This window comes from Botrytis byssoidea, assembly GCF_014898295.1.
Source record: "Botrytis byssoidea strain MUCL 94 chromosome Unknown BBYS_007, whole genome shotgun sequence".
NCBI classification, from domain to species: domain Eukaryota; kingdom Fungi; phylum Ascomycota; class Leotiomycetes; order Helotiales; family Sclerotiniaceae; genus Botrytis; species Botrytis byssoidea.
In genome coordinates this window covers 1,182,261-1,208,883 of record NW_024065848.1, presented here as the reverse complement: position 1 = coordinate 1,208,883, position 26,623 = coordinate 1,182,261, and the positions used below count along the sequence as shown (strand labels likewise).

The window sequence follows — 26,623 nt, the reverse complement described above, 5'->3', positions numbered from 1 at the left end:
AGATGAGATAGAAATGAAGAGGGCATATTGAGAATTAGATACCTGGTGAGTAGGTGGATAAATAGGTAAAGAACAACTCAAACCCAAATACCCTTTGCTTCTCAACAATCCTCGATAAAATCAAATACAATAATCTCTTTCTGAAAAGAAGATAATGAAGAAGAAGAAGAAGAACCTCTTCCAAAAAAGCAAACCCACGAAAAATTAAACAAACAAACAAACCAAATCACCCAAAAAGGAAATCCCGAAACGAAATGAATCCTCCCCCCTACCTTACCCACGGGGCAAAGAGAAACAAATGAATATTCATGTGGTGGAGAGAATTCATTCAGATTGCTCAAATGAAGGAAGATGAGAGGTTCTTATTCTGCTGCCTGGAAGTATGAGATGCGATGAGGGATGGATGGATGGATGCATTAATTTCCTGGGTAGATGTAGGTGATTAATTGTGCTTTGTATTATTTGTTAAGCGCTAGGTGCTAGGTTAGTAGGTTGGTTAGTGAGATCGACTATAGGTGAGATTGATTATGAGGTGAGGGGTTGACGGGAGATCTGCAGTGTGAGTGAGTTTTGTTTTGTGGTGGGTGGTAATGGGTGTGGATGAATTGATATCGGGATCTTGATTATTGAGTATATATATGTATATACCTACCTACCTACCTACCTACCTACCTACCTAGTGTGTAAATAACAAGCAAGAGCTCAAAAGTATATACATATATTCTGGAACACATTCTGGGGGAAGGTAAGAGAGAGTTTCAAATTATTTCCAATCCTTTTCTAAACCGTTATGAGAGAGGTTATCGTAGATATTCAAAGATAAGATTTCGACGTTAAATTCTGATTGTGCGTGAGACTGCGGGGTTGCGATCATAGGTCTGTTACACATATACAAGTACTACATCAAAATCGATCGAATCCCAAGATTTCTCCATAATCAACATCTTGGGAATTCAATTTTCCAATTCTCATTCCCATCACCGCACTTATTGATTACTTGGACATATCTAGATTAATCTAAGCCCTCCCCCTCCCTTCGTCCCCCTTTCCCTCTCCTCGTCATCTACTTCGCCAAAAAAGAGACCCTCAAAAAAAATCATGCCCCCTAAACCCCCCCGTCCCCGCTTAACGCATTTCCTCTGCATCCCCCTCACGACCCCCTCCTCCCATCCCCAACTCCAACACTCCCTCCGCACCTTCAAAAACGACGTCACCACGCCCCCCACCGACGAATACCCCAACCGAGTTCCCATCCCCAAAGATGCCATCCGTCCCCTCTCCACCCTACATCTCACCATCGGGGTCATGAGTCTCGAAACCCCAGAGCGGATCCAAGGCGCCATTTCCATTCTGCAAGGAATCTTCTCCTCCCCTTCGTTAACTTCCAGGAAAGAAAATGAAGGCGCCGAAAAAGACAAAACAGAAATAAAAGACATCCAACTCCCCAAAATAACACTCACCTCCCTCCACCCAATGCACCAACCCTGGTCTACATCCATTCTCTACACCTCCCCCCAAGATCCGCACTCGCATCTCCAAACCTTCTGTCAATCTCTCAAAGACACCTTCACAACCGCCGGGCTCATGCTGCCCGAGGAAAAAGGACGAAGCTTATTGCTGCACGCTACGATTGTCAATACAATCTACGTTCGCGGGGTACGTCAGGATTCTAACGCCGGCACGAGGGAGACAGGAACCGGGAATGCACGTGGAAATCGAGGGAGAGGGAGAGGAGGAAGTTCCTCGGGCCATGGCAAGCATAAAGCACGTCTCACGTTTGATGCACGGGATATCATTTCCAAGTATGCGGATTTCACTTGGATGCGCGATGTACGGATTGAGAAAGTGGCGATTTGTAGGATGGGGGCAAAGAAGAAGGGGGATGGGGATGAAGAATATGAGGTGGAGGCTGAGATCGAGGTACCTTGTATTTGAGTGGCTATTTACATTTTTGCTAGTGTTTATGGAAAGCATCTGTATTAAAATCTATAGCATTGGGAGTGGCGCCGAGGAATAACGCAGCTAGGTGAATCATTAAAAAAAATTGTGGTACTAGTGCTCTGTAGATTCTGCGATAAGTGGAAGTGCAAGAGAGGAAATACCAAGTAGCATTGTCTTCCAAAAAAGGTATTTGAGACTGAAAACATGGCTAGCCTCTCTTTCCTACATCTTATCTCGTGCCCCGCACCTCCAAATCACTTTTGATATGCAATGTACATCATTAAATGCCAAGGTCTCGGAAGAATTGAACCTTCTGATTTGATGCGTCTGTCGTGACTTCATGTGCTGAGTAACCATGACATTAAATCTGGTAAACCATCACGTCGTCACCTCATCTAACTAAAATTCCTCCCCAACTTCCGTCATCCATAGATAATCTTGAGGGGGAAAGGAGAAGCTAACAGGAACAAACAAAAACATTTCCCTCATGTGAACCAAGAAAAAGAAAAAGAGAAAACCACCATAAGAAAACCATGTATGCCATTTCCAGACAACATAAAGTATGTGAATGCAATCCGAGACGCCTGAGCTATGGGGAGCTTTGTTTTGTAAGAGAAGTATACTGCTCATGCGTGAACTTCAATGTTGTCACAAGAGCCCAGATAGGCAATACTTTTGGTAACTTCTGCCACATCAGATATCCTCAAGCAGGAGGACAATCTTCCATCATCGGGGGTTTTTTGAGGGGGTATGTGTGCATACGGCCATCCTTCAAGTGGCATAAAACTTCTTCAAGACCTTTTCAACCTCTTTGTACTCCTCCTTCACCGAAACCAACGTCTCCTTGATTCTTGCCAAACATTTCTCCTTGTCGGGTTCATCTGTTGTGCCAGCTTCGTCTTTCTGCTGTCCATAATGTTGAATCTTCTCACAACTGTCCTTGACTTTTGTCAATCCCAATGTTGCTGAGGAGCCCTTCAAGAAATGACCGAGCGATGAAAGCGTTGCTAAATCTTTCTCCTTGCTACAAATTGTTAGTACTTGCATTTCTATCTGCGTTCGCAGATGCCCATCTCCCTGAATATATTCCACAAGTCGACCGACACGAATATACGAGCCCCACTTACAGTGCATCATCCATCTTGACAAAGGTCTGCTCAGCCTGTTCGAAGAATCCAAAAACGATAGAACTGCTGAATTCCCGCTCTTCTTCATCATCGTCCATCTCTAGAATTTGTTCGAATGTGGCCGCATCGATATTCTCTCCGAGATCTGGTAGACCAACGGACCCATCGTCACTCTGTTTTGCGCTGAAGTCAGTTTCATTCTAATGAAATTAATAAACCTGTTGTCAGGCAATGCGCAAGGAAATGTTTACCCTTTCATCATCTTGTTCCTCAACGACGACTTCCTTGGGTGGTGGGATAACAGGAACGGGCGATTTTTCTTTGACCGGTTCGGGTTTAGGTGCGGCGACTGGTACCGTCTTTGGCGCTGGTGTTGGTGTAGGGGTAGCAGTAGAAGAGGACATTGTGAGGATTAATTTAATGTGCGAACGACAGAAGTTGTCGCTCAACAGATCATGAAATGGTGTGTAGCAATTTTTTTGTTGTAAAGTTGTTCAGTGAGTGGGTTTACTTGCTTCAGATCGCGATGGTGGGGTGGAAGGTCAAGGCAGGGTTGAATGAAATAGAAGACGGGTACGAGTACTCGTAGAATAGAATATCTTTCCTTCGTCTAATAAATCTTGTGCTTGCTAGAAGTGGGGATATGGGAGAATTCAAGGTCTGTAGGTGTAGGTAGTAGATAGGTCGATTTAATTGGTCATTGGCAATTCTTTTTCACTTCAAAGACATGAATGTGGATGGTAAGAATGGTACTTCGTATGTACAGAAAAGGTCTTTCTCGAATGTGAGTGGATGGGTGAATGTTAATTGGTGAGGTGAATATGTTGATGGATGTGGGAAAATGGTCCCTCGGAAAATCTAATCCCCACAACAAAACCCAATGTTGTATTTATTGTTGTAAAGGCTTGGAATCCTTGATATTGGTTGGGTATTGGTACAAATCTGGGTACAAATCTTGGAATGTAACAAATCAGACCGACTGGGTACCCAGGTATATATATATTTGCATCTTTCGAGCTCCGAATCACCATCTATCTGTCTATGTTGGTGCACAAATATGTTTGATGTGCAGACACCGGTAGTGAATATGTGATTAGACCTGACCAGACCAGTCCAGTCCGACCAAGCCAACCAGTCAAACAAGGGAGAAAAAGGATGAACCAGTTACTACCTGTGACAGGCAGACAGGCAGACAGACTGGAAGTAATCATCTACCTATCTATCTAGCTTCGGTGTGTTCAGACTTTGACTTTGACTTTGATTTTGGAGCATGGAGGATTCTATTAGGACATTGAATATTAGTTAATTTCTGTGGATGATTCATCAAAATCTTTCGATTTGGTGGACTATTCTTGGGTTTTTTTCCCTCCTATTCATTTACTGTATTCTCTTTCTTCTCTCCCTTCCATCTCTTTCCCTTCTCTCATCTCCTCTCCTCTTTGCTTTTCCTTCGTTGTTCCTTCCCCAAGGAGTCACGGAGAGTTGTACAAGAAAAGGGCGCCCATAGCCCGAAGAAATCAATATCATGACAAAAGGGAAGTTGAACAAGATGTTCCGGGGACCTTTCATTCCTAGAAGTGGACGTTAGGATGGATGGATGAATGAATGAATGAACGTAGTGGGTGATAGTGGGGCTGCAGTATTTCTTTTGCAACCCCCATTCTATTATTAAATTGTATGATGTGGTTGGTAAGGTTATCTCTAGATCAATGTAGCATGTAACATGTAGCATGTAGCATGTAGGGTCCTTCTCTCCTGAGCCTTTTCTCTCTCTCTTGTTGCTCACAGCATATTGACTCTCTGTATATCTATCATGAGAACAAGCTGGAGTGAAGTTTTGGCAGGACGGTGACCATTTGTTTCAAGTGCTACTTTGATTAATCATTGCCCGGTACTTTGATATATCTGGTAAGTGCGTCCGTAGTAGTAATCACAATAGCAAGGAGCCAGGGATTGTTCTAGACTCGGAACCAATCCGAATTCATTGTGATACGAGCATACTAAGTTCGATAGAAGAACCTTATCAAGAGCCTTGAAGGTTCATCCTTAGGAATGTTTCAGCTAAATCTTGAGACGCCTTTTGGCAACATCCACTCGGTCCTCAGTAGATTCCATGACTGACCAATTTCTTGTTGTGATCATGAAGGACATTGAGTGTGTGAATGATGAATAGCTAGGTATGCACCTCTGTGCTCTATTCGAAGAATGCTACTTATATCCCTACCTACTTAACAAAAAGTAGTAACCAAAATGATTAATCAGCTATTTTTGATTCAAGTAAACATTTATATACTTTGCTACCATAAATTAAAGCATAAAAGGGAGACAACATGAAGGTTGTGCTTAAACGAAAATTTATGAACACTATTTCCTATTTTAGGCAGTGTTACCGTATTGATGTCCAACTATGACGAAATATTACGGGAAAAAACAAGGATCGACGTCATTTTTCTTATGCTTACTAAATCGTTCGAAGAATATATTTGACCAATTAGAAAAATGATGGAAGATGAAAGATTACTTAATCGGGATACTTAGATGAAGCTACACAATCCATCGGATCTACCTAGGTAGGTACCTCTTGGAGTGAAGATTGTTTTTTTCCACCATCTCAATCATCTCATCTCATGTGATTCGACATGACTGGTCTTGGCAAATCAGAATCAATCTTATCGATATCCTTGTGTACATGTGTTGTCAAAGAAAAAGCAAGTTTTTTCCATCCAATTTCCCCCCCCCTTATCACATTATCCCACATTATCTTCAAGAATAGCCTTTTCCCTTTGATAATTCTATATCCTGAATATTTGTATCACCTGGAACCCTCATCAGCGTAAGAAGTCATTCTACTCATACGCCGCATTATCAAAACACGAGGGTTTGAATCATCAGTTCTAGCATCTAGATTCACTTAGATTCTCTTGGGCGTTGAGAAATCAGTTCATCAGACCTTACACGACCTTATACAATTTTCCATGCATTTAATTGACTGCACTGATACGGGTCATTACATGCAGTGCCATCATTTCCCGGCCATGTGGTCCTAAAGTCATACAAAATTTCCGAGAAACTTCATGATTCGAAATTCAAACATACCTACTACATACATCAACCCAAGAGATGAGACCTGATTACTAAAAATAAGGCAGATGTTTCTTGGTCATTGGTATCACTACCTATCAATACGGTGTGATATGTCATTCGCTGTTCCATATACTCAGTTTCTTCTACTCTTCCTATCACCCCCTACATATCAAGTCATCCTGCAAAGCGCCCTTCCGGTGGCTCCGAATCAGTATGGCAGCCAGATTTTAAATCCCGAAATGTGGCGATGTCAGATTAGAAATGATTTGCGACTCTTAATCCCTCTCGCCAATGGTTACTTCTGAATTGAGATGGGATCGAAGATGAGTTTCTTCACACATAAACGGCCTCGTCCCGAGATGTGAACTGGAAGCGACCGATCTGCAGGTATCATGTGCCGTGTTGCCGAGGTGTCATCCGAGCAATGTTTGAGGCTCTAAATTTTGGACTTACACCATAAATCTCAAGAAGGTTGACAAGACCATTTAACAAATCATACCACATCGCATGGAATTTGCAATCCGAAATTATCAGACACACAGGACAATTGTACCTGCACGAAGACAGAACATCATTTCCGTAGTTGGAAACATCGAGTGAGGTCTCTGTAGTATCAAGTCAATCAATCGCGAATCCCACAGGAGATGCCTAGCTGGTATCAACTGCATGGCTATTTTGTGCTTAAAATCTCTTGGGTTGGACAATACTCATTGCACTCATCTAATGATCACTACCAGTAATGTTCTAGCCGGACCTTGTCCCCTTCTTAGGGAGAAGACACAGTGGCGTTGCTCTGCAACTTTGCAACATATACATTCCATTCTGAGTTGTGAAACGTGCCCCCTCTTCGCTTAACCATGGGGTATACAGAGTTTAAAGAGCCGGACATTCAGCTCTCATTGACTGGGGATCTAACTCTCCAAGGCATTGTGACTCTTAAGTTGAAGAACACATCATTTACTAAGGTTTGGTATGGACTATCTCAAATGATCCGGGAGTCACCAAAGTCTGAATCTGGATATACCTGGGCCTTATGGATGAGGTTGTGATAGATACTGCTTAGCCTTAGATATAAGATTTGGTAATTAACACTATTGTATTAAATCGACACCACATGCTTTCACCTGGAAGCAGACCAATCACCAATCAGCGTCGAGGGTGGATAGTATGACAGAAGGGGAATGTCGTATTAATCCCGGCCGGGTAAGTATTTCCCCGAGCTTTTAGATGAAGCTCGTCGCAGTCACTGCTTAGATGCCACGTTTCTGGCATATGCCTCTTCCGCACTTCGGAGACACAACTAACCCCACAAGCGCAGCTTGATCTTACCCTTATACACGGACCTCCGCATCAGCAACCTGAAATAAGCCTTATGAGGAGCAATGAAGCGTGAATCTTGAACCTCAGATCCGCAGTGATTTGTGTATTCTCACCACTCTCAGCCACACAAAAGGAAAATTTACAAGTCTGAGTAAACACCGTCAAGGATGATAAATCTCCGTGGTATATGGCTCGGCTAGTAAGCGAAAGGCACAACACGAATGGCATCATCTCTAGCATCAGAACAAGACTCATCATTGACTTGAATGTAGTTTGATACCAAGTTGTGGCGAGACGCGCTCCCTCCTGAAGTTGCCTGCTTCAAATCATGCGACTGATAATCTCCACATTCAGTCCAGACTATCATTCACCACAACGACCTAGTGAACTCAAGCCTGTTATATACAATAGTCACCAGTAAATTGGAATCGACATGCAAAGACTTGGAAACAAAAACTCGGATTGCCATGGACGACGGTTAGGAGTTTCGCATGGTGAAGTCATCACATCAATCTCCTCCACAGCAGTCCTATAAAGCTTCAGATGAGTCTCACCAGCAAATACTACAAACACCCTCAAAGGGAAGCTATCGAATACATCAAGTTATTTGCCAGAGATTATATGGGTGCAAGTGGATCGATCAATTACTTCTCCAATGCCTACCTCATTACAATCCTTCTCTCATCCGAACTCATCGGCTCACTGGCTCGCTAGCTCATTTGTCAATGACATACCACAGCAACCATACATTCACTACTTCGCTCTCGCAAATATACTGTGACAATGCAATGACTTTCGCCATAACAAAGGCACCTAAAACGTCTCCATGCCTTAACGGTATGCGACTCGACTCGACTCGACTTCCGACAAAAAAAGAAGACGAAAACAGGCGCCAATCCCAAAACGAACGAACCGAGAGAGGAAACGCATATTCCTACGCATATCGCCGAAATCAACACCAAGGCGACCCATAAATTATAAGGAGGTAACTTGTAATTTATTAAAAATATAAAATATAAAATTAGCTAAGGGTGGATATCTTCGGGGCTGGTACCACACCGCGGCCAACCATGGATCCTCTTGTTGAATCCACCGTATTAGCAACCAGGTAGTCAGCCTTGGTTAAGATGTAGCCACTCATGTAGTCATGAGTGGTGAACTTTTTGCATTTTTCTATGTTGGATATCTATTGGAAAATAAGTTTGTGGGCTGATAGATAGATATCTTGCATTGTGGTACCAGGTAGGTTGTGTATTTGCGTATCTTTTGTATTTTTGCGTGTTATACTCACTTCTTGAGATGTCAGCATTCTGGGTTTTCGTCCCGTTCAATATTGACTTGTAGTTTGTAGTGTGACTGGCATATCTTGATAATGCGTATGCGACAAATGTTATTTAATTGTATGTATAGTATCTAGGTAAGAAGGATGGGTGAGTCAATATCATGTATTTTGTAATATATGAGATGGATTCCCCTGGGATGGCGAGGACTTGTGCTACTGGAATATCACAAATAAAAGCAAGATTATACCGAGGCTTGAGAGAGCGACAGCAACTGCGATGAGAAATATAGATTAAGTATGAGGGTCAAAAAAGCTTGCTGGTCTGGTCTATCACGATTTTCTCCTGTATCAATCAACATCCTTTACTACCTGTGTAAAAATATAATGCACATTTATCTATAGCGTACCTCATCCGTTCCATCGTCTAAATGTAATGTAGTTAAGATGAAGTTGCCATTGTATTTGTAATTAAATTCTGTGCTGGGCGTTTATATTTATTCTTCTCAGTGAGTGAAGAGATGGTAGATGATATGAACACGAAATGTAGAGTCTACTACGTTTTTAGATATTGAGATGCATAGATGTATGTATATACAACATATTCTCATGACTGACCGACTCATTTACTTGTTTGTTTGAGTGATAGAAGAAGAAAATGTATTTTCCATTGATGTGTATGTATTGTTACGAGAGAAAGAAACAGAGGGAGGTATACACGTGGTTCATTTGATGCTTGAACAGCGTACGAGAACAGTTTTGAATTTTTACCATCGTGCATGGGTGTTCGCCGTGGGAGGAATATGGAGAATAATATTGTGCGGTGGTTGCGTGATGGGGATTGAATATTAGGTAGCTAGGGAAGGGGATTGGGGTTGAGATGAATGGATAGTGAGTGGTTATATATATATATATATAATTTGTTGTATAGATATGTGGTTTTTTCGTTTATTTGTTAACTGGGCTGAGTAGCTGTCAAACGGACGGATATGTTTGTCAGATATGACTGGCATGCGAAGAAAAATCATACACACCATTTCACTCACACAAGAAAAGAGCCACTCTTTTGATGATTTACTATTCAGACAATTTAAAAACCATGCAATTTCATTCATGTATTCATTCCTTCATAACACATCGATCCGTCTACGGCCGTGTGATTCCCAATAAAAAAACCTAGTACCGAATCCTAAGCCATGCATGCATCGTCCATCTATCCATCTCACAGGGTATCAATCTAACCTCCCATCTAGCTTTCCATCCCCACACATCTACTTATTCTGCCTCTCCAACTCACTCTCCACCCCCCTCTGCTGCGTCTTCCCCACATCATGCTGTTCCCTCCTCGCCTCCTCCTTCTCCCTATCTCCCATGACTCCCGCGACCGCACCGCCCACGGTGCCCTGCACTCTATTCTTCACCCCACTGCCCAAGTCATTCAATTGTCCCTGGGCTTCCTGGCCCCTGCCCGCAGCATTCTGTTCGCGACCATCTTTCTTCATCTCCTCGCTCCCGAGGATGCCCCCGACAAATTCCTTGCCGGATCCGATGGTCTGGTTCCAGGATCCTTCTTGGCGTGCAGGGTCATTTTTGGTTACGGCGCCGGAAGAGGAGGCGCTGATGCCGCCGGCGGAGAAACCGGCGTGCGAGGCGTCGTGTTTGAGGGCTGCTTCGTCGTGTTTTTGGGCAGCGGCGTGCTGAGTGGTGGGGTTAGTATGGGTGTTTGTTGTGTTTATTTGGGAGTGGGAGATATGGAAAGGAAAAGAGATAGATGAGAGGGAGACTATACCTTATCAGCAGGGTTACCAGTAATGGAACCCAGCGCCGATTGAGCTGCGCCAGAAGCAGAATCAATGTATGATTGAAGAGTTGAGGTGTTCTTGTCAGACATTTTTGCGTTGATGTTGTAGTTTGTTTGTTGATTAATTTATATTTGTGAGGTTATGGTGAAGTTGTAAAGTTGCGAGTTTGTTAGGTTGCTTGTTGATGATGATGGGGAGTCAAGGGAGGTGCTTTGAGCTTACCTATTTATCCAAATTGAAACTTGTGATGCAAAGTTATGACGTCATGACCCTAAATACTGGATAAGGACCTCGGCAACTTTCCTAAACAAAACTTGGATCGTGCAACAAATCATCCACCGGAAAAGTGACAACTTACAAGAAATTCCTTAAAAATTCAAGTTGATATGATGCAATTATTAGAGACGTAATTCAAATATCAATAGAGAAATGTAGACGGTCAAATCCGGGTTCGTGTATCGTAGCTGGAGGTAACTTATAAGTAATAATAACCCTAGCCCTAAGACCCCGCGACTCAAAATAGAAACTTTCATTTGTACAACATGGGGCTTCTAAATTCGCACCCACCCAGTGCTTAGGTATTACATGCTCATTTTGTGACAGCTGGAGATCACTACAAGTTCAAGTTCAGAGAACGATAATCGCACTGTGGCTAGTATAGTATGTATGTGTTTATGTGAATTTGGTAAGCTATAGGCAATTTTACAGTCCATGGCCTTCATATGTCTTTGAATCCCCAAAGACCCCCGGCATCTGTATTGACCTGTGGGTATCAAGAAAACCTCACCAACCACTCATAACTCCAGATGATACGTGTTGAAAAAGGTAAAGATTCCCCTTGTGCCAGCCATAACTCCATATCTGGGTATTTCGAAGAGCAAACTCTCCGTCCGCCATAAATCCATTGCTATTCATCCATTCGTATCCTGAACCTTCATTTGGTATCGTAAATTCCGTAATGCCGTAATGCCGTATCATTGTAAGTGTATACAAGTCGCATACCTATGCAAATAACGAACTGCTAATCGACTTGAGATGAAGTATTATTGGCAAGTCGAAAAACGTGATATATTAGAATGTCCAGAATTTCTGATACTTTGAAGAAGAGGGTGTATACTCACTGTCTTTGCATTAAATATGTAAGTAAGCAAAATAGCAATGAAGACCGAAAGCATTGTAAAATACATATGGTTGTAATGTTGTTTCTGAAGATTGGCAATCTGCTCCTTGAGATCGATATTTCGCTGGTTAAGATCGACAATGCGCCGGTCATTTCGCTCGTCGAGATCGTCAATTTGCTGGGCATGTCGCTGCTTGAGTTCGGCAATATACATGGCATTGGTAATTACCGGCATCTCGTCGTCTTCGTCGTCTTCGTCGTCGGTATTTAAGGTGCTATTTCTAGGAGGCTCCTTTTCAGAGTTTGTCAAGGCTAATGACTGCATATTGTTAGGAGAAGTCATGATTGAACTGATTGCAAGATAGTTGTGGATTGATACATTCCTTGCTTTGTGTTCGAGAAGCTTGAGAGTTTTATGTTGTACTGAGTGTTGGTCTGTGCTCCTGTTCCTGCCTTTAAGTCACCTGATGAACACCAATACACCAAGAAGTCTTGAGGAGCCTTGGAAGTTCTAATCAGGAACGAAAGCTTTGACCACTAAGCCGAGCCCTATGGAGCAGGGACAGGGACACGCAATTTGAAGGCCAATCAGCTCGCATTCCAAAAATACTTGCACATGAACATGATAAATTCACATGTAGAGATTCATTATACTACAATACAGCAAGGAGTTCTGTTGATAATAAAGTTGAAATGGCTTAGATCACCAGTAGCCAATGAATCTTTCCGACTTCTACTCGGTAGAAGAGAGTCAGTCAGGGCTGTCGGGTCCACGGGTATAGGTAATCCATAGCAGCTGGAGTCTATCTGTCCCGAATCCAGCCAAGGTTCAATTCAATCGAGCCACTAGGTATCAATTGGATGGATTTATTTTGAATGTCCTTGCCCAGGTGTTGAATCATTCACCAAATTCTGCCCTATCTTCTACTCAATCAACGCTAGTTGAAGTCTGGTCTAGTATAGTTCCATTGGACCACATCCCATGCCATACCCCGCCGAGTCTTTCCTTCCCAAATATAACACTACGGCACAGCAGCTGAATTGACTTTCATCTCCCCATATAGCATCCGACCTAGTTAGTAGTTATCTAGGTACCGGACCTAGGTAGTCGTGATGGATCTCGCGGGAGGGATCATATCATATCATCCCATCAACGCAATGCGGGGTATGACATCATCATCATCGGCATCTTTCCTTTGGAACAAATCCCTGTTCACATGATCCATGCTTTACCTACGAGTAGTATTAGTAACTTTTACCAAATCATAAAGAGGGGTCTCAGACTAGCCAACCCCAAGCGCCCGTCACAAACAAGGCTGAATACCCAAAATAGAGAATCTCAAGGGTTTCCAGGATTTTGAGGATTTTGAGACTTTCTAGCGTCATTCGAATCAGCTGGTTGCGTTTAGTGTGTTGTGGAACTTAATACATATTTTATACTTATCATTGTGGGCTCTAGAAAGCTTGGTAGCGGGGTTAAGAAAGCTTGGTCGGAGTGACATTTCTCTCAACTAATGATCATAAGATCTACGAATTGTTACTAGGAGATGTCATTCGAGATGAGACGAATGATCTACTGTGGTAGTGTTTTCTTATTACATCATTTTTGGGAAGGTTCACTGTTTTAGTAATTCCTGAAAAGTAGATCAAGTTTATTCATTATCTAGTAGTCGTTACTATTTACAGCACATAATCCTACCCAACCCAATATTCAGACACTAACTTCCGTAACCATAACCCCTGATTCCCATCTTGTCACCAACGGATTCTTCGTATCATCCGTTTTCCTCATCCTTTCCGTATCCCTAGTCTCTATAGCCCTAGTCTCTATAGCCCTATACCTCTCCTTGTCCCACTTCCAAATCCCACCCCCACTTTCCAAACTCAGTCCCTCTAGACCATTCACTAATCGTTCCGCAACTTCATCCCTTCCCACCTTGACGAAAAATCTCCTTTCCCAAACTATTCCCTTGGCCTTTTCCTTCCTCCTCAATTCTCTCTGTTCATTCTCTATCTTCCCTTTCTCTTTCCCAATTTGAAAGATGTCGTTTTCATTAATAGCTCGTGTAACATGACGCCAGGCTCTTCTCGATTCGTACTCCTTTTGCTGATCGATCGGCTTAACTTTTAGCGATTTCCTCTTCAACGAATGCACATTGAATTGCGATATGCGTTTTCCACTTCTCATGTCTTTGATTTTGGATTCCCCACTCCATTGTCCTTCAGCTTTATATATTGCAGTATTCTCGCGTCCATCTTCATATATGATTGCGGAGAATGTGTTAGGTGTTCCACTGATCCAGCCTTTCGAGGAATATGATATTCGAGTTGTGAAACCGGATGAGGAACGGATATAGGATGTGCCGCTCAATTCAGGATTAAGAGAGCCAGACATGATGCCGACTATATGTACAGGCGGCATAGTAATTAAATGTGTTTCATTGTGTTGAGAGAGGGTTAGAAGGGAGTAGCCGTTCCGTTCAATGTGTACCGTTGAGCTAAAGTAGGATTGTGGAGCGATGGTGCCTTGGAGCTAGAGGGAGAGTGTTAGTGTGAGACACAATCAAATTAACAAAAGACAGGAATATTTACTTGTACACCATGTTTTTCGTTCGAGATATTATATGCTGTAGCTGGTGGATGATGACTATCAATTGTTAGTAATGGTTTCCAATTTCTCTTTCCAGATTGTTAAAATCTTACCTGACTTGCTCAGCAACCAAATCTGTTTTCCCGGTACCCTCCCCATCATCTTCCCAAGAACCCATAAAACACTCTCCTAAAAATGGATTGAGGGGTTTCATCCCCTTCTTCTTTCCATTTTCATCTCGATTACTATGCTGCCACTTCAATGTACTGATAAACCATTTCAATACTAATAATGCTCTTTCTTCAGCAGACTCTGATTTTGTGGGTGCGATGAACAGAGATGGGTGTTCTGCCCAGTAGGTAGGAAATTCGACGATTGATTGTGGAGAGAGGAGGAATGGAGGCGCTGTGAGCGTTGAAAGATCGCCTTTGAATGTTGCTATCGACTAAGGAAGAAATTGTCAGTATGCATTATATAATTATCTCGAGGGCAAATCTGTGCAGTGATACTATTCCTGCTGAACGCTAGAAAGCTCATGACGGGATATCGTCCATCAACGTACAGCTGAAATCTGTGCCGTCGATGTCCTGTCCACTGACCAGATATCGAGGACATGAATAATATGAGAAAGAGGATTTAACACACCTTGATGAATCCAAACCACGCACTTTTATGCTGTGGCGCAATCTTTTCTTCTGTGCACTTCTCCATATCTTCAGAGCCGACTATGCTTTGAAATGTATAATTCAGAATCCCTTCCTGACCAAGTTCTCAATAAATTCTGCAATGAAACTTCAATTGAACTCGTATACAAAACTGAAATCTACGAAGAATATAGATTCAGAAAAGCGACCCTTATTAATGTATGTCGTCTGAAGATGAAAAGATAAAAGTGCTCGGGCATAAATAGTTCCATATTCTATAATGAAAATAGAGCATAGCCTACCTCCTCACCTATGATCTGGGGTCATTGACTCGTAAAGTAGATTGCATAGCAGCATGGGATGGTTTTGCATCAAATTCGTCTGGAATGTATGCTTTCGAAACGGAATCTGCTTCATCCGAGACTGAAAGTCTGAAACTCTAACGTTTTTGCAGGCTGACATATCCGGCATTACCTGGTATTCTCGAGGTATTATTGCCTCGGTTGAAATTCGGATCAGACGATGACATTTGGAATTTCTCCGTATCTTTATTAATACGAAGTAGACTGCGATAATTATTGGTAGAGTGACATTCGTGGCTGTATTAATAAAACTTTCTTTTGATGTTGATGGTGGGGTAGTAAAAAGGAAACAAAAAGTTGCGTTAAGATAAAGATAAAGATATTCCCTGGAGAAGACGAAGCCTCTAATTTGCATGATTTCATGCAGTTTACCAACACTTCGCCTCACCGAGTATCACACAACATCTGCAAAATCATGGATCACATTCGTGAAGACATGTATGTAGAAATACATAAAAAGTCATAGAATTGAATAATGCTGCGATGAACAGCGTATGGGTATCAAATAAAATCCGGAAAGCCAAAGATCCTTCCTCCCCTCCTAAAACGCCATTTTAACCGTCTCTATCCTGTAGATATTCGATACCCATTCTGAGCAATCATACAATACCGCCGTCAAACCAACCACTCTAATGGGGTATCAATTCCTTCAGTTCTGTTATCCATTTCATCCTTCGATCTCAATGATCTCTTCAAAGACTCATGTCTTCGCTCCTTCTCCTCTCACAACTCCTCGTTCTGCGCTCCTTCAATTCTCTTTCCGTATCCATCAATCGTGTTTGAACCCATTTCCTGTATCTGATATCGCCCTTCACACTCTCACAGTTGAGTAGATCAGTCAAGGCAGTCTTGATTTGTTGGTTCACATCCTTCAATTTCTGCTCATCCTCCTCAATCACTTCAACGACTGTTTCATCTACAATTGCTGGTAGTGAATTGATCCTTTCCTCGCGGTGAAAATGTTGCGTGTGGCCGAAAGAGGGTGGAAGACTGCCCCTGCGGGAGCTGATATTTGGGACAGGCGAACTGAGAGGTGAAGTTGATGCATCGCTAGCAGTACTGGTGTCTGAAGAGACGGAAGAGACGGAAGAGTTGCGATGACGATCAGTATATCCGGTGGGACTCTCGGGGATGGAAGCAGTGACTTGGTTGATGTGCTTTTGGAGAGCATCGTGCTGAGAGTGGAGGAGCAGATATTTCTGCAGAGCAAATGCTCTTTCAGGCGACTTTTGCATTGTAATTAAAGGTGCCATTCTGTGTTGCCAGTTGTGTTGTGCTGTGCTGTCGAGGTTTGATGTTTGTTGAGGGTATATGTTCGTGTTGTGTATTTATATACTTGATAAGGGAGGGGCACAATTTTGAGTTCGACTTATCAAAGGGTCAAGACAATATCAAAGTGGCCGTGCTGCACAGTTTAAACTTTGATGTGAATAGAGAATAGAAGATTGATTTATTTCGAGGAAACCTCAAGTGAATGGCAGCAACATATATCTAAAACTTAATGATGTGACGTAGCCATTTTTTGATACATGTTACATCTTCCAACGAGAATCCTAACATGCCGGAGCAAAGCTCCGAGTGGGGTGGTCTTTCTTCATCTATTTCTTTGAAGTTTGTATAGTCTATAAGACATCCACTCTCTAGTAATCTAAGTGTAACGAATTGAGAGAGGGGTCAGCAAATGATCTACATGGCATTTGCGAGATTTTTTGTTTACCATTATTTCACCTTACACAATCCTCAAACTTCTCGACCAATGATAATAAAGGAGGATGACAACTCGGGCCACACGCACCGCCACATACGGACCGTTACCTGTGGCGTCATTTCCTGTGAGGTCAAAAAGATAACAAGTTTTCCCTTTATTTCGCCTTGGTAGTGGATCTTGAAGTATATGCATGACGATCACTTACCCGGTTTTTTTGTTTTCTTTATCGAATAAGGTTCTTTCGCCCTGGCATGTGGTCAACATTTCTTCCCAAAACATGGTCCTGGTAATTTTAGAATCTGTCTGATTAATTATATAATGTGTATTTCAGGGGAAGGATTTGCGGCGACACGTAGTAGATATGTAAAGCATCGATCGATCGCAATATGGTTCATCGAGCCTTCCAGCCCTTTTCTTCCGAGCGTGTCGCTTTTGATATCATTCAGGAGTAAACCTCCTCAAACTAGGAGCGAACCTCCACCGGGCTCCTAAAAAAAAATCCTTCTTAAAAAGTCTAGTGATGCACACTTCGGAGAAGAAGTCAAGACTCACGAGTCACAAGAGCTGAGTGTATCGTTATGATGTGAGCCTAGATGAACGGTCTGTAGATAACGACAAAAAGTCGGGGGTCTCACGAGTTCGAGACCTTGAATGTGAATGTGAATGAATGTTTGAGCACTTGTCCAATCTCCATAGTTCTTCTGCAGGTAGAAGCGTCGAAGCGTGTATGAAAGGCAGGAGACAGCGATAAGGCACATTAGCTGAAAGTTTAAAACCTGATGTGCTCTTCCTAGCGGTAACAATTTTACACCAAGCCTATTCGCGCTACCAGAAAGTATACAACTCCGCCGCCAAGGAAACCAGGTTAGTCCTCTTGTAGTTCATCACCTTGTGATATGTCCATGTAGCTTCGGAGTTGTATACTTTCTGGTAGCATGAGCATGTCGTAGGGCTACGTACTAGTTTTGATACCATCAAATCTATGATACTGAGCCACTTCTGCCCTCTACGGATAACCACTGGTGAACCTTAAGATATGAATTGTTCTGCACACATCTAGATCTGTCACATGGAAAGTTGATTATGCTTGCGTGTTTTCTTAGGCCAAATGTTATCGCATGTTTTTGCTAGAGTATTTTGCGAATTCCTTGGTATCTAGAAATACCACTACTTATGGAGCCCCTTCTAGAACTATGTCATCCTTCCAACCAATCTCAAGGCAAGAGGTTCTCTTCCAACTCTCACCACCAGATTGTCTTCCAACCACAAAGCTCCCTACACTATATTTCCGGCTCAATCCCGGCTTGATCCAAGATCAAAATCACTTGTCCTTCCATTAATCTCACCTCGCTCAGGTTCTCTCATTTTTCCAAGTTTGCAATTCCTTCTCCAACGGAACCACGACATTTCGCCATATTGCTTCTCTGAAATCAGGGGTTTCCAGACTTTTATTTACAGGCATAGGTTGGAAAAAACAGAACACACAACTACTGACGGCTTGAACATATCCTGCAGGCATATTTTCCAAACTTCCATTCTCTTTCACCCATCTCTCAGCCACAATAAGGTCGGTGCTTGAGTTTGGAACACCGTTAACCAGATCGCTGGAGATTCGATTAGTTCCGCAAACCAGAGTTCTAGGAGCATTATTCCGAGGCATAAGACACTAATGTTTGGGTGAGTGGGAGTGGGAAGCGAATTCTGCGGGGTAGGACTGGTAATACCGCTGGAAAAGAACTTATGAGCAAGTAACAGACGTGCTATATCTACAGGACGGATGTTTGGACTGCTTCTGTCAGACAAGAACAGAATCTCGCTTTTATTCCATCGCTCATTGAACCAAGGAGTGGCGTGGAGCTGAAGTAGTGATTCTCTCAGGTTTGAAGAGTGTCGTGCTACTTGTAGGATTTTCGAGAAGGATACACACCATGCTGTTCCCGGAGCAACTTTTTTTTCAACGAAGTTATGAATCATGTAGCACACATTTCTGGATATAAGGAGTTCCACATCGGCAGGAATAGGCAATGAGACTCACTTAATTTCTACGGGCAGCTATCTAGTATCAAGGCTTCGATCTATTATGCTAGAGAGACTAAAGAGTGGCCTGCGAGTTTCCTGTCTATGTATTTACGTGAGACTTCTCCTTTGATCTTATAAAATCGACAATCTTTAGTTTCGAATGCGATACTATTCAAATTGTATCCCTTGACACTACGAGAGGGGGAAACTCTGTCTGCAACGAATTTCACTATCAGAAAGACTGGAGATTTTAATGTAGAAGTTTATGAGAAAGGCAATATCCATGAGCCAGAGGACAGCTACCAATCGTCCATCCTGAAAAAGTAAGTATTTGAAGAAAATATCCTTCATATATGATAATGTATTTCAACGTATGTGTTCAGAGACGATACCGCTTTACGATTCTATTCGTTAAAATAATGTTTGATTGCCACTCCTTTTGCGACTAGTCAAATACCAATTATCTAGCCAATTTCAGCTCTCTAAAGTTAAAAACAGCTACTCTATCCTGCCAGCCAAATTGAAAAGGGCCCTCGTAAGTAAACACTACATCTTTCAACCACGCAAACATGTTTTAATCATCCTCTATCTCTTCGGGAAACATTGTACCATTACCACTGCTTGTTTGTTTTTCGATATCTCCTCCACCAATGCGAACAATTGCATCCGGAGATGAGAAGTTTATATCTGATTTCGATCCAATAAACGGCTGAGGTTTTGTGAACACGATTTTGCGATGTGGTTCTAAGAGAGATTTTCTCTGAGTTGTTGTTGTTGTTGTTGATGCATTGATCTGAGAACCTGAGACAGCCATCATAGAAAGTGAGTCAGTCTTTGGAGATGAAGATATACTGGCATTTGGGATTCTGAAGTTTGTTGAGTCTACTATAGAAGTTCGATTGTTTGAACCCGAATTCTTATTAGCTTGATCGTATTCCTCTTCGTACGGACATGGAGTACTCCTATTTCGGACCGCAGCTCCTACAGGGTCGCGATTAACACTGGACTGATAAGCAAACGTCGAGTAATTGGAGAACTGGCCAAATTCGTTCCTATACACGCTGCTGTTTCCCTGCTGTGGATCTTGCCATGTGTTGCGAGCACTCGCTTGCGCAACATATCTAGGTTGCAATGGACTTTCGGAATCGATTGAATTGTGCACGAAGGTTGAAAAGGTTGGCGAGGGTTCCCTTTTCTCGAGCTTGCGTCCTATGGATGTAGTCTTTTTCAGTACTGTATTCTCCTCTTCACTAGCATCATCAAAAACAAATTTCATCCAGAGTTCGTTTGGGTCTGCTTTCTTTTGGATAACTTGCGTGGGACAATCCTTTATTTTGCTGGAAGTTTGATCAGCCATGGAGATTTGGTCGCGGTTTGTTGCAGTCTCCTCAAATTCAGCGAGTTTTTTGTTGGCGATAGACGGCTGCTGAACCAGGAAAGTTTTGGAACAAGGGGTACTGAGAAACTTGCTGTGAGAATGCCTGGCTATGCAAGGACTTGAGCTCCTAGGAGGATTCCATGGAACGCTTGAAGATGTTCTCTGTGAAGATCGAGTGTTTTGTGGTTCGATCGTGATATCGTCCGAAGGAAGCAAATCTCTGTTATATACGGCAATAGACTGCTCTTGTATCATCGAGCTTTCACAGCCTCCCCAGGACTCGGTATGCTCATATTGTCCACCGAAATCCTCATCATTAGACCTTGAGCCACTGAAGGTCTTCTCACGAAAGGCTGGAATGGCACTTATTCCCGGACTTATCAACACACTCCTACCCTTCAGATGTTCTTCTTCTTCTCCCTCTTCTTCCCCTTCATCGTAGTAATTCTTGTGCTCTGTGTCTTCTGTGGATGGTGGTATCCATGCCCTCCACATCTCATTGTCCATCAATTGATCTTCGGAAACCACACTTCTCAAGCCCCCGACCTGTGCAAGCACACTACTGTTACATCTAGGCGAGCTTAAGTGGAGAACCGGATGCTGTGTAGGACGAATAGGCATTGGTTGCTTCATTCTAGTATCGCAAATCGATCTGACGACTGTGCGAGAAAATGGTGATGCTTTACCTCCAAACTCATTTGGAATTCCGTTTCTGTTGACTATGTCAAAGAGCGGTTCACGTCTTGTATTTGGATGCTTTTCTCGGTTTATACTTGTACCATAAATATCCGGGCCTCCGCTCGATGGAATTATCCTCGTCCAATTGTCGTCCTCTTCATTGCCATTTATTCTTGCTTCGAAAATAGAAAGAAATCTGGCACTATTCAAATCTTCCTGGTTCTCCATGGTATACTCATCGTCAAGCAACATATCATCCGATGACAAAATCCGATGCTTCATGCGCGGTGTAGACTGGCGGACTACATTAGTCGGCCGGGAACTCGAACTTATGCCTGGCGGAACAATCCTGCCACCAATCGAAATTCTAACGTCATTTTTCGGCAGCCCTCCTTCGATGTAACCAGCTTCTTGTTGCTTCCGCATTTGAATGTTTCTTACGGCAAATGGTGAGCTGATTCTTGTCTGAAGTTTGCGATATCGTGCTCTGTGCCCGGCCTTAACCTTCCTTCTTCGCCCAATATCTCCATCGTGTCTTGGTTGGTTGAACTTTAATTTCGGCAATTGATGAATATTTAGACCAGCCCAGTCTTTCTGATTCAATAGATTTCGTCTTCTTTCTTCCATAGATTGTTCTATTGCTTCTCGCGCCTCGTAGTTTCGCGGAGCATCTCTAAGCTCTGGCGATGCAGCATGCTCGCGCTTGATTCTCAATGGTGGAGGTGTTGCATTGTATAAGTCGTCGTCGGCAATGGAACTTCTTTGGACGAGTTCAAATGATGAAGAACGATTGTTTTTCTGCTTATATTGAAGCTCTTTGCACAGTGGAGTTGATATGAGCTCTTTGTGTTTGTAGAGATCAGAAAAATGTTCTCGCTCGACTTCATTTCTCCCTCTTTCCTGTCTTGCGCTGTACTCAGAATTGTTCAGAGAACCAATATGATTTTCAAGCAATTGTCTGTGTGGTTGTTCCACTACGATGTTGTCGAAGATTGTCCATTTAGTGGTAACATTCTTTTGACTTCCAGTTCTTAAGTTGGCCTTCACCTTTGCGAAGTGTTCCTTTTGTCGTTTGGTCAAGGCACCGCCGCTGCTGCCACGAGAAGATTTTCCAGAATGCCTTTGCAGGCGCCCTCCTGTCCAATTCATTAACAATAATTATTTGATTTATTCAATGAGATGATTGGATAGTTGTTGATATTACTAGGTATGTTTGGATGAAATTGTAATAATGTGTTGATGTTTGTCAGAAGTAACCTTGGAAAGCATTCATTGCGACAAATTGACATTGACAAATTGGTAGCGAAGTCAATTTTCCAGCTCACTTTCATTCAATTTTAATCCACTTGTATGTCTTATTGAGTACGTAATATAATAAGGAGTAAACTTCTTGAAGAAGTCGCTCAAATATCTTTTCAAATCTCCGACTCTAAATAAACTTACTTAAAACTTTGAAGAGTTGTCAATCTTTATTCTCGTCAAGTTCCTCTACTACAACAGCTCACCACTCGGATCGAACTTCTTCTAGTTGATGACTTTTGGTTATCTGCGACCAGACTCACCTCTATATTGGTTTGCCAATTCACACAGTCAGTATTATTCTCTTGCCAGGTTCACTTTTTCAATACGCCTGCTATTCCAATCTCACAATCCGAATTACTAATGTGTTTCTTATAGATTTTTGAAAAATGACTTCTGTCTCTGCTCCCGTTGTATCCGATCGCAATGCGACATTCTATTCATTCCCACGGTTACCCTTAGAAATTCAACGAATGATTTGGAGAGCTGCACTTCCTGGACCAAGAAATGTCGCGCTGAAACGTTTCTGTTTGAAGGCTCCCGAGTATCCTATTGTTCTGTAAGTCCTGCTTCGCCTATGATATCGAGTTCTTGGACCTCGCTATGGTTATGTCACTTGCTAATTTAAAGATCAAAACCCAACAGGTGGCGCACCTCCCTTGACCAGGATGCAGGAGCCATTAGAGGGTATGCGTCCAGAGACTCAAATCCAACAATTTTCTACACTTGCCAGAGAGTCATTAGAGGTTGCTTCCGAGACCTATACGCTTACCTTTGGCTCATTGGGAGTCGGACCGCGAACATGGTTCAACTACGACATAGATTTGGTTCATCTTGACATGTCATTCATCGGTATGATCGTAAAAAACGTCTGTGACAACATCGCCAACGTTATCGGCATGCCTGCGGCGACCATAGAATTTCTCTCATTAGACGAAATTGACGATCTAGACGATGCCACCGAAGGGGTTTTCGTGAAACCAGAGGTAGATGGCATATCTCCTTCAATGCGTCTTAACATCGACTTGATGAAAAAGTACAGGCACTCGTCCTAGATCGACTACCTGCAATCGCATATTTTATAAATAAAATGATTTCACTATGAATGGTTTCAGTCACAAAATTTTTTATGGCCAGTCCACGATATCCGAAGAGAGGACGGCTTTCATATTTCAGAACCATCGCATCAAAAGTTGTTTATAGGTCATATTTATCTCGAAAATTCGCTGGCTTCAGTGACTTGATACGGAAATATTGGGCTAAAGACAATGGAAGGACACCACAGGCTTTAAGAATCTGGTATCTGGGCTCTCGAAGCATAGTCAAAATCTCAAATGGAACAAGAACATTTAGTTGTCCATGGGAGAATAGCTAGACTAAACAGAAAATACAAATCGAATTAGCCCTGAAGCACGTTGTCATATGTCTCTGATTTTACTCTCCATTGATCAGTATTTCTTTCTGTGTGGCTCGCTATATATAACGTCACATTTTAAAGTCTGGAATCATGGTTCTCGCGAAAATATTGGATTGGCGTAGAGTTTCCTGTCTTCTGTGTCGTGTCTTGTCTTACTTGCGTTGCTTGTGTGAAAGATAAGATGTCAGCTCTATACATCTCGCTACTTTAGAACGACTATGGGTAGGACTACATCCGCAGATTTTCCGTTGCACTATTATACCTAGGTTAGCTTTCTCTCATATTAGACAATAGGTAATTCTCATCGAACAATTAATTGAGCAAGCTCTTTTAAGTAGGTGTTGATACCGGATGATGTTGATATGACACTGGAAGTAAAAACTCCTTGAGATCATCAAAAGTTCAACTATTATTGCCAATTGAGAAAACTGATAACTCAGAAAGCCACAATTTCTTTTCATACCTAAATAAACGTCATCAACATACACATCCAACTCTGCACTGAGCCTTCCACGCAAGGCTGAACAAGACCCCAATCTCGGCACCCAAACCCCTGCATAAACCCTGCATATGCCACGCACGAGCCCCATGTCTCAAAATCGGACCCGCAAACAACCATTCAGGAACCACGCGGCTGAGCTACTTCCAAGACCTCTCATCATCAATCTCACTGTCAACGGCTAGCAATCATTCAGCCCTCAACTTACGATATGTGAACTCGAAGTTCACATAGCTCACGCTGGCATCTTCAATAGATATTCCACTCGAAACAATGGCATCTTCTACCGCCGAAGAACCTCTCTTGTCAAATCAGTACGGCGAGGAAGAGGAGAATGAGGTGGATGACGATGTCTCATTACTCCTTGAGAAGAATTTGAGCAAACCTGGGCTGTTTGTTTGGTTACTTGCATTCTCGGCAGGTATTACTGGGCTATTATTTGGATGTACGATTTCCTCTCTATTTCCCAGACTCCTTTCAATTCACATCAAAGTTATATCCGGAAATATATCGTAACTAACAATATATGAACCAGACGACACTGGCGTAATATCCTCCACTCTAATTAGTCTCCATACTTCTCTCGGTCGCCCCCTAACAACCCTCGACAAATCCTTAATAACATCATGCACCTCTCTCTTCGCCCTCATCATCTCTCCCCTTTCCGGCGTCCTCGCTTCCTCTCTCGGTCGCAAACGTGTTGTCCTTCTAGCAGATCTAGCATTCGTTCTTGGCGCACTCATCCAAGCGTTTACAACCACATTATGGGGCATGATACTCGGGCGAAGTATTGTGGGACTTGCAGTCGGAGCAGGTAGTTTTGTTGCTCCGTTGTATATAAGTGAATTAGCACCAACTATGTGGAGAGGCAGATTAGTGGTGTTGAATGTACTGTTTATTACATTGGGACAGGTTGTGGCTTATATTGTCGGTTGGGCTTTTGTAGAATGGGGGAGTTTAGAGACCGGGTGGAGGTGGATGGTCGGTTTGGGCGCGGTGCCTGCAGCGGTACAGATCTTAGTTATGCTGTTTATGCCGGAGACGCCAAGATGGTTGATACAGGTTGGGAGGGTAGATGAGGGAAGAAGTGTCTTGAGTAGAGTTTTTGGGAAAGGGACTGAGATGCAGAAGGTGGTAGATGAGGTTTTGAAGGGAATCGAAAGGGAAGTGAGAGAGGAAGATGAGGCAAAAAGATTAAGAGAGATGGCGAGGAAAACTAAGGGGTCGGAGTACTCTTGGATAAGTGACGCGAAGGATAGCTGGGAAGAATTGATAGGTGTTGGAGGAAATAGGAGAGCTTTGACAATTGCCTGTCTTCTGCAAGGTCTTCAACAGTTATGTGGTTTCGTAAGTACAATCCTTCTACCCAGTACAAACTTAACTGACCCAAATCTCCTAGAATTCCCTTATGTACTTCAGCGCCACAATCTTCACTATTGTTGGGTTCTCGTCTCCAACCCTTACATCTCTCTCCGTCGCACTCACAAATTTCATCCTAACCTGTGCCGCTCTCATGCTCATTGACCGCATCGGTCGTCGTCGTATCCTCCTCATTTCAATACCAGTAATGGTTATAGGACTCCTCCTCTGCTCCATAGGGTTCCACTTCATGGATCTCCCTTCTACCCTCTCCTCGACTACCACTACATCCTCTTCCACCTCTACCTCTCGCATTCCGCCTCTCATAATCCTAATAGCAATAATGCTCTACACCGCAGCCTTTGCCCTCGGTCTCGGAAACGTCCCATGGATGCAATCCGAGCTCTTTCCCCTCTCAGTTCGCTCCCTAGGCTCTTCGCTCTCTACTTGTACAAATTGGTCGGCAAACTTCATCATAGGACTTACATTTCTGCCAATGATGGAGCAGCTCACTCCGACGTGGACGTTTGTTGTGTATGCGGTGGTTTGCGCGGTTGGATGGTGGGCGATTTGGTGGGTGTATCCGGAGACGAAGGGATTGGGATTAGAGGAGGTAGGGTTATTGTTGAGAGATGGGTGGGGTGTTCAAGGACAGAAGGGGCAAGAGGGAATGAATGATGAAGAAGAGAGGGAGGAGAGAGGGTAGATGAGTCTGGACGAGATTAGACAAGATCAAATGGGTTTTGGCGCTTATAGCTTTTGATGGGTTGATGAAGATATTTCTTGCAGGCATAGAGTATATAAGACCCTTGACAATAGACATACTAAGTATTCGAACTAGCAAATTGCACATAATCATGGTTACACAGATCAAGGACTAGAAATTGGTAGTTGTGACTTCTTGTGATTGCAAAACATACTTATTGACTAAGCAAATGTTGACTCACTAGTTTCATTTCCCATTATTATTTGTTAGATTTCCCTTAAGACCCCACCC

The 26,623-nt window shown here is 42.8% G+C and overlaps 9 protein-coding genes across 9 annotated transcripts; 3 read left to right on the top strand and 6 right to left on the bottom strand.

Annotated features, from left to right (window-relative positions):
* Nucleotides 1–1,098: 1,098 nt before the first annotated feature.
* On the top strand, nucleotides 1,099–1,935 carry EAE97_004423 (uncharacterized protein; the record flags this gene model as incomplete). The annotated part of the gene is made up of 1 exon (XM_038874935.1): nucleotides 1,099–1,935. The coding sequence occupies one exon, from the start codon at nucleotides 1,099–1,101 to the stop codon at nucleotides 1,933–1,935; it is 837 nt and encodes a 278-aa protein (XP_038734379.1).
* A 777-nt stretch (nucleotides 1,936–2,712) lies between these two features.
* Nucleotides 2,713–3,472, bottom strand: EAE97_004422 (uncharacterized protein; the record flags this gene model as incomplete). The annotated part of the gene is made up of 3 exons (XM_038874934.1): nucleotides 2,713–2,965; nucleotides 3,069–3,268; nucleotides 3,320–3,472. 3 exons carry the CDS (start codon nucleotides 3,470–3,472, stop codon nucleotides 2,713–2,715), a joined length of 606 nt encoding a protein of 201 aa, XP_038734378.1.
* Nucleotides 3,473–10,022: 6,550 nt separating this feature from the next.
* On the bottom strand, nucleotides 10,023–10,642 carry EAE97_004421 (uncharacterized protein; the record flags this gene model as incomplete). Its single annotated transcript, XM_038874933.1, has 2 exons — nucleotides 10,023–10,448; nucleotides 10,541–10,642. 2 exons carry the CDS (start codon nucleotides 10,640–10,642, stop codon nucleotides 10,023–10,025), a joined length of 528 nt encoding a protein of 175 aa, XP_038734377.1.
* A 694-nt stretch (nucleotides 10,643–11,336) lies between these two features.
* EAE97_004420 (uncharacterized protein) lies at nucleotides 11,337–12,016 on the bottom strand (the record flags this gene model as incomplete). The annotated part of the gene is made up of 2 exons (XM_038874932.1): nucleotides 11,337–11,555; nucleotides 11,675–12,016. 2 exons carry the CDS (start codon nucleotides 12,014–12,016, stop codon nucleotides 11,337–11,339), a joined length of 561 nt encoding a protein of 186 aa, XP_038734376.1.
* Nucleotides 12,017–13,322: 1,306 nt separating this feature from the next.
* On the bottom strand, nucleotides 13,323–15,506 carry EAE97_004419 (uncharacterized protein). Its single transcript, XM_038874931.1, has 4 exons — nucleotides 14,909–15,506; nucleotides 14,377–14,708; nucleotides 14,266–14,320; nucleotides 13,323–14,206 (listed from the first exon to the last, which is right to left on the bottom strand). The coding sequence occupies exons 1-4, from the start codon at nucleotides 14,972–14,974 to the stop codon at nucleotides 13,385–13,387; spliced, it is 1,275 nt and encodes a 424-aa protein (XP_038734375.1). The 5' UTR covers nucleotides 14,975–15,506; the 3' UTR covers nucleotides 13,323–13,384.
* A 455-nt stretch (nucleotides 15,507–15,961) lies between these two features.
* EAE97_004418 (uncharacterized protein) lies at nucleotides 15,962–16,522 on the bottom strand (the record flags this gene model as incomplete). Its single annotated transcript, XM_038874930.1, has 1 exon — nucleotides 15,962–16,522. One exon carries the CDS (start codon nucleotides 16,520–16,522, stop codon nucleotides 15,962–15,964), a length of 561 nt encoding a protein of 186 aa, XP_038734374.1.
* A 3,048-nt stretch (nucleotides 16,523–19,570) lies between these two features.
* Nucleotides 19,571–22,201, bottom strand: EAE97_004417 (uncharacterized protein; the record flags this gene model as incomplete). Its single annotated transcript, XM_038874929.1, has 1 exon — nucleotides 19,571–22,201. One exon carries the CDS (start codon nucleotides 22,199–22,201, stop codon nucleotides 19,571–19,573), a length of 2,631 nt encoding a protein of 876 aa, XP_038734373.1.
* Nucleotides 22,202–22,740: 539 nt separating this feature from the next.
* On the top strand, nucleotides 22,741–23,406 carry EAE97_004416 (uncharacterized protein; the record flags this gene model as incomplete). Its single annotated transcript, XM_038874928.1, has 2 exons — nucleotides 22,741–22,910; nucleotides 23,019–23,406. 2 exons carry the CDS (start codon nucleotides 22,741–22,743, stop codon nucleotides 23,404–23,406), a joined length of 558 nt encoding a protein of 185 aa, XP_038734372.1.
* Nucleotides 23,407–24,540: 1,134 nt separating this feature from the next.
* EAE97_004415 (uncharacterized protein) lies at nucleotides 24,541–26,332 on the top strand (the record flags this gene model as incomplete). Its single annotated transcript, XM_038874927.1, has 3 exons — nucleotides 24,541–24,712; nucleotides 24,803–25,614; nucleotides 25,667–26,332. The coding sequence occupies 3 exons, from the start codon at nucleotides 24,541–24,543 to the stop codon at nucleotides 26,330–26,332; spliced, it is 1,650 nt and encodes a 549-aa protein (XP_038734371.1).
* Between the last annotated feature and the right edge of the window lie 291 nt (nucleotides 26,333–26,623).

Excerpts from the sequence above, each read along its gene's own strand:
- EAE97_004419 (XM_038874931.1), bottom strand. The coding sequence starts at position 14,974 with ATGGAGAAGTGCACAGAAGAAAAGATTGCGCCACAGCATAAAAGTGCG. Across the intron at positions 14,321-14,376 it reads TTGGTTGCTGAGCAAGTCAG|TCATCATCCACCAGCTACAG; the intron begins GTAAGATTTTAA and ends AACAATTGATAG. Across the intron at positions 14,207-14,265 it reads ACGAAAAACATGGTGTACAA|CTCCAAGGCACCATCGCTCC; the intron begins GTAAATATTCCT and ends CTCTCCCTCTAG.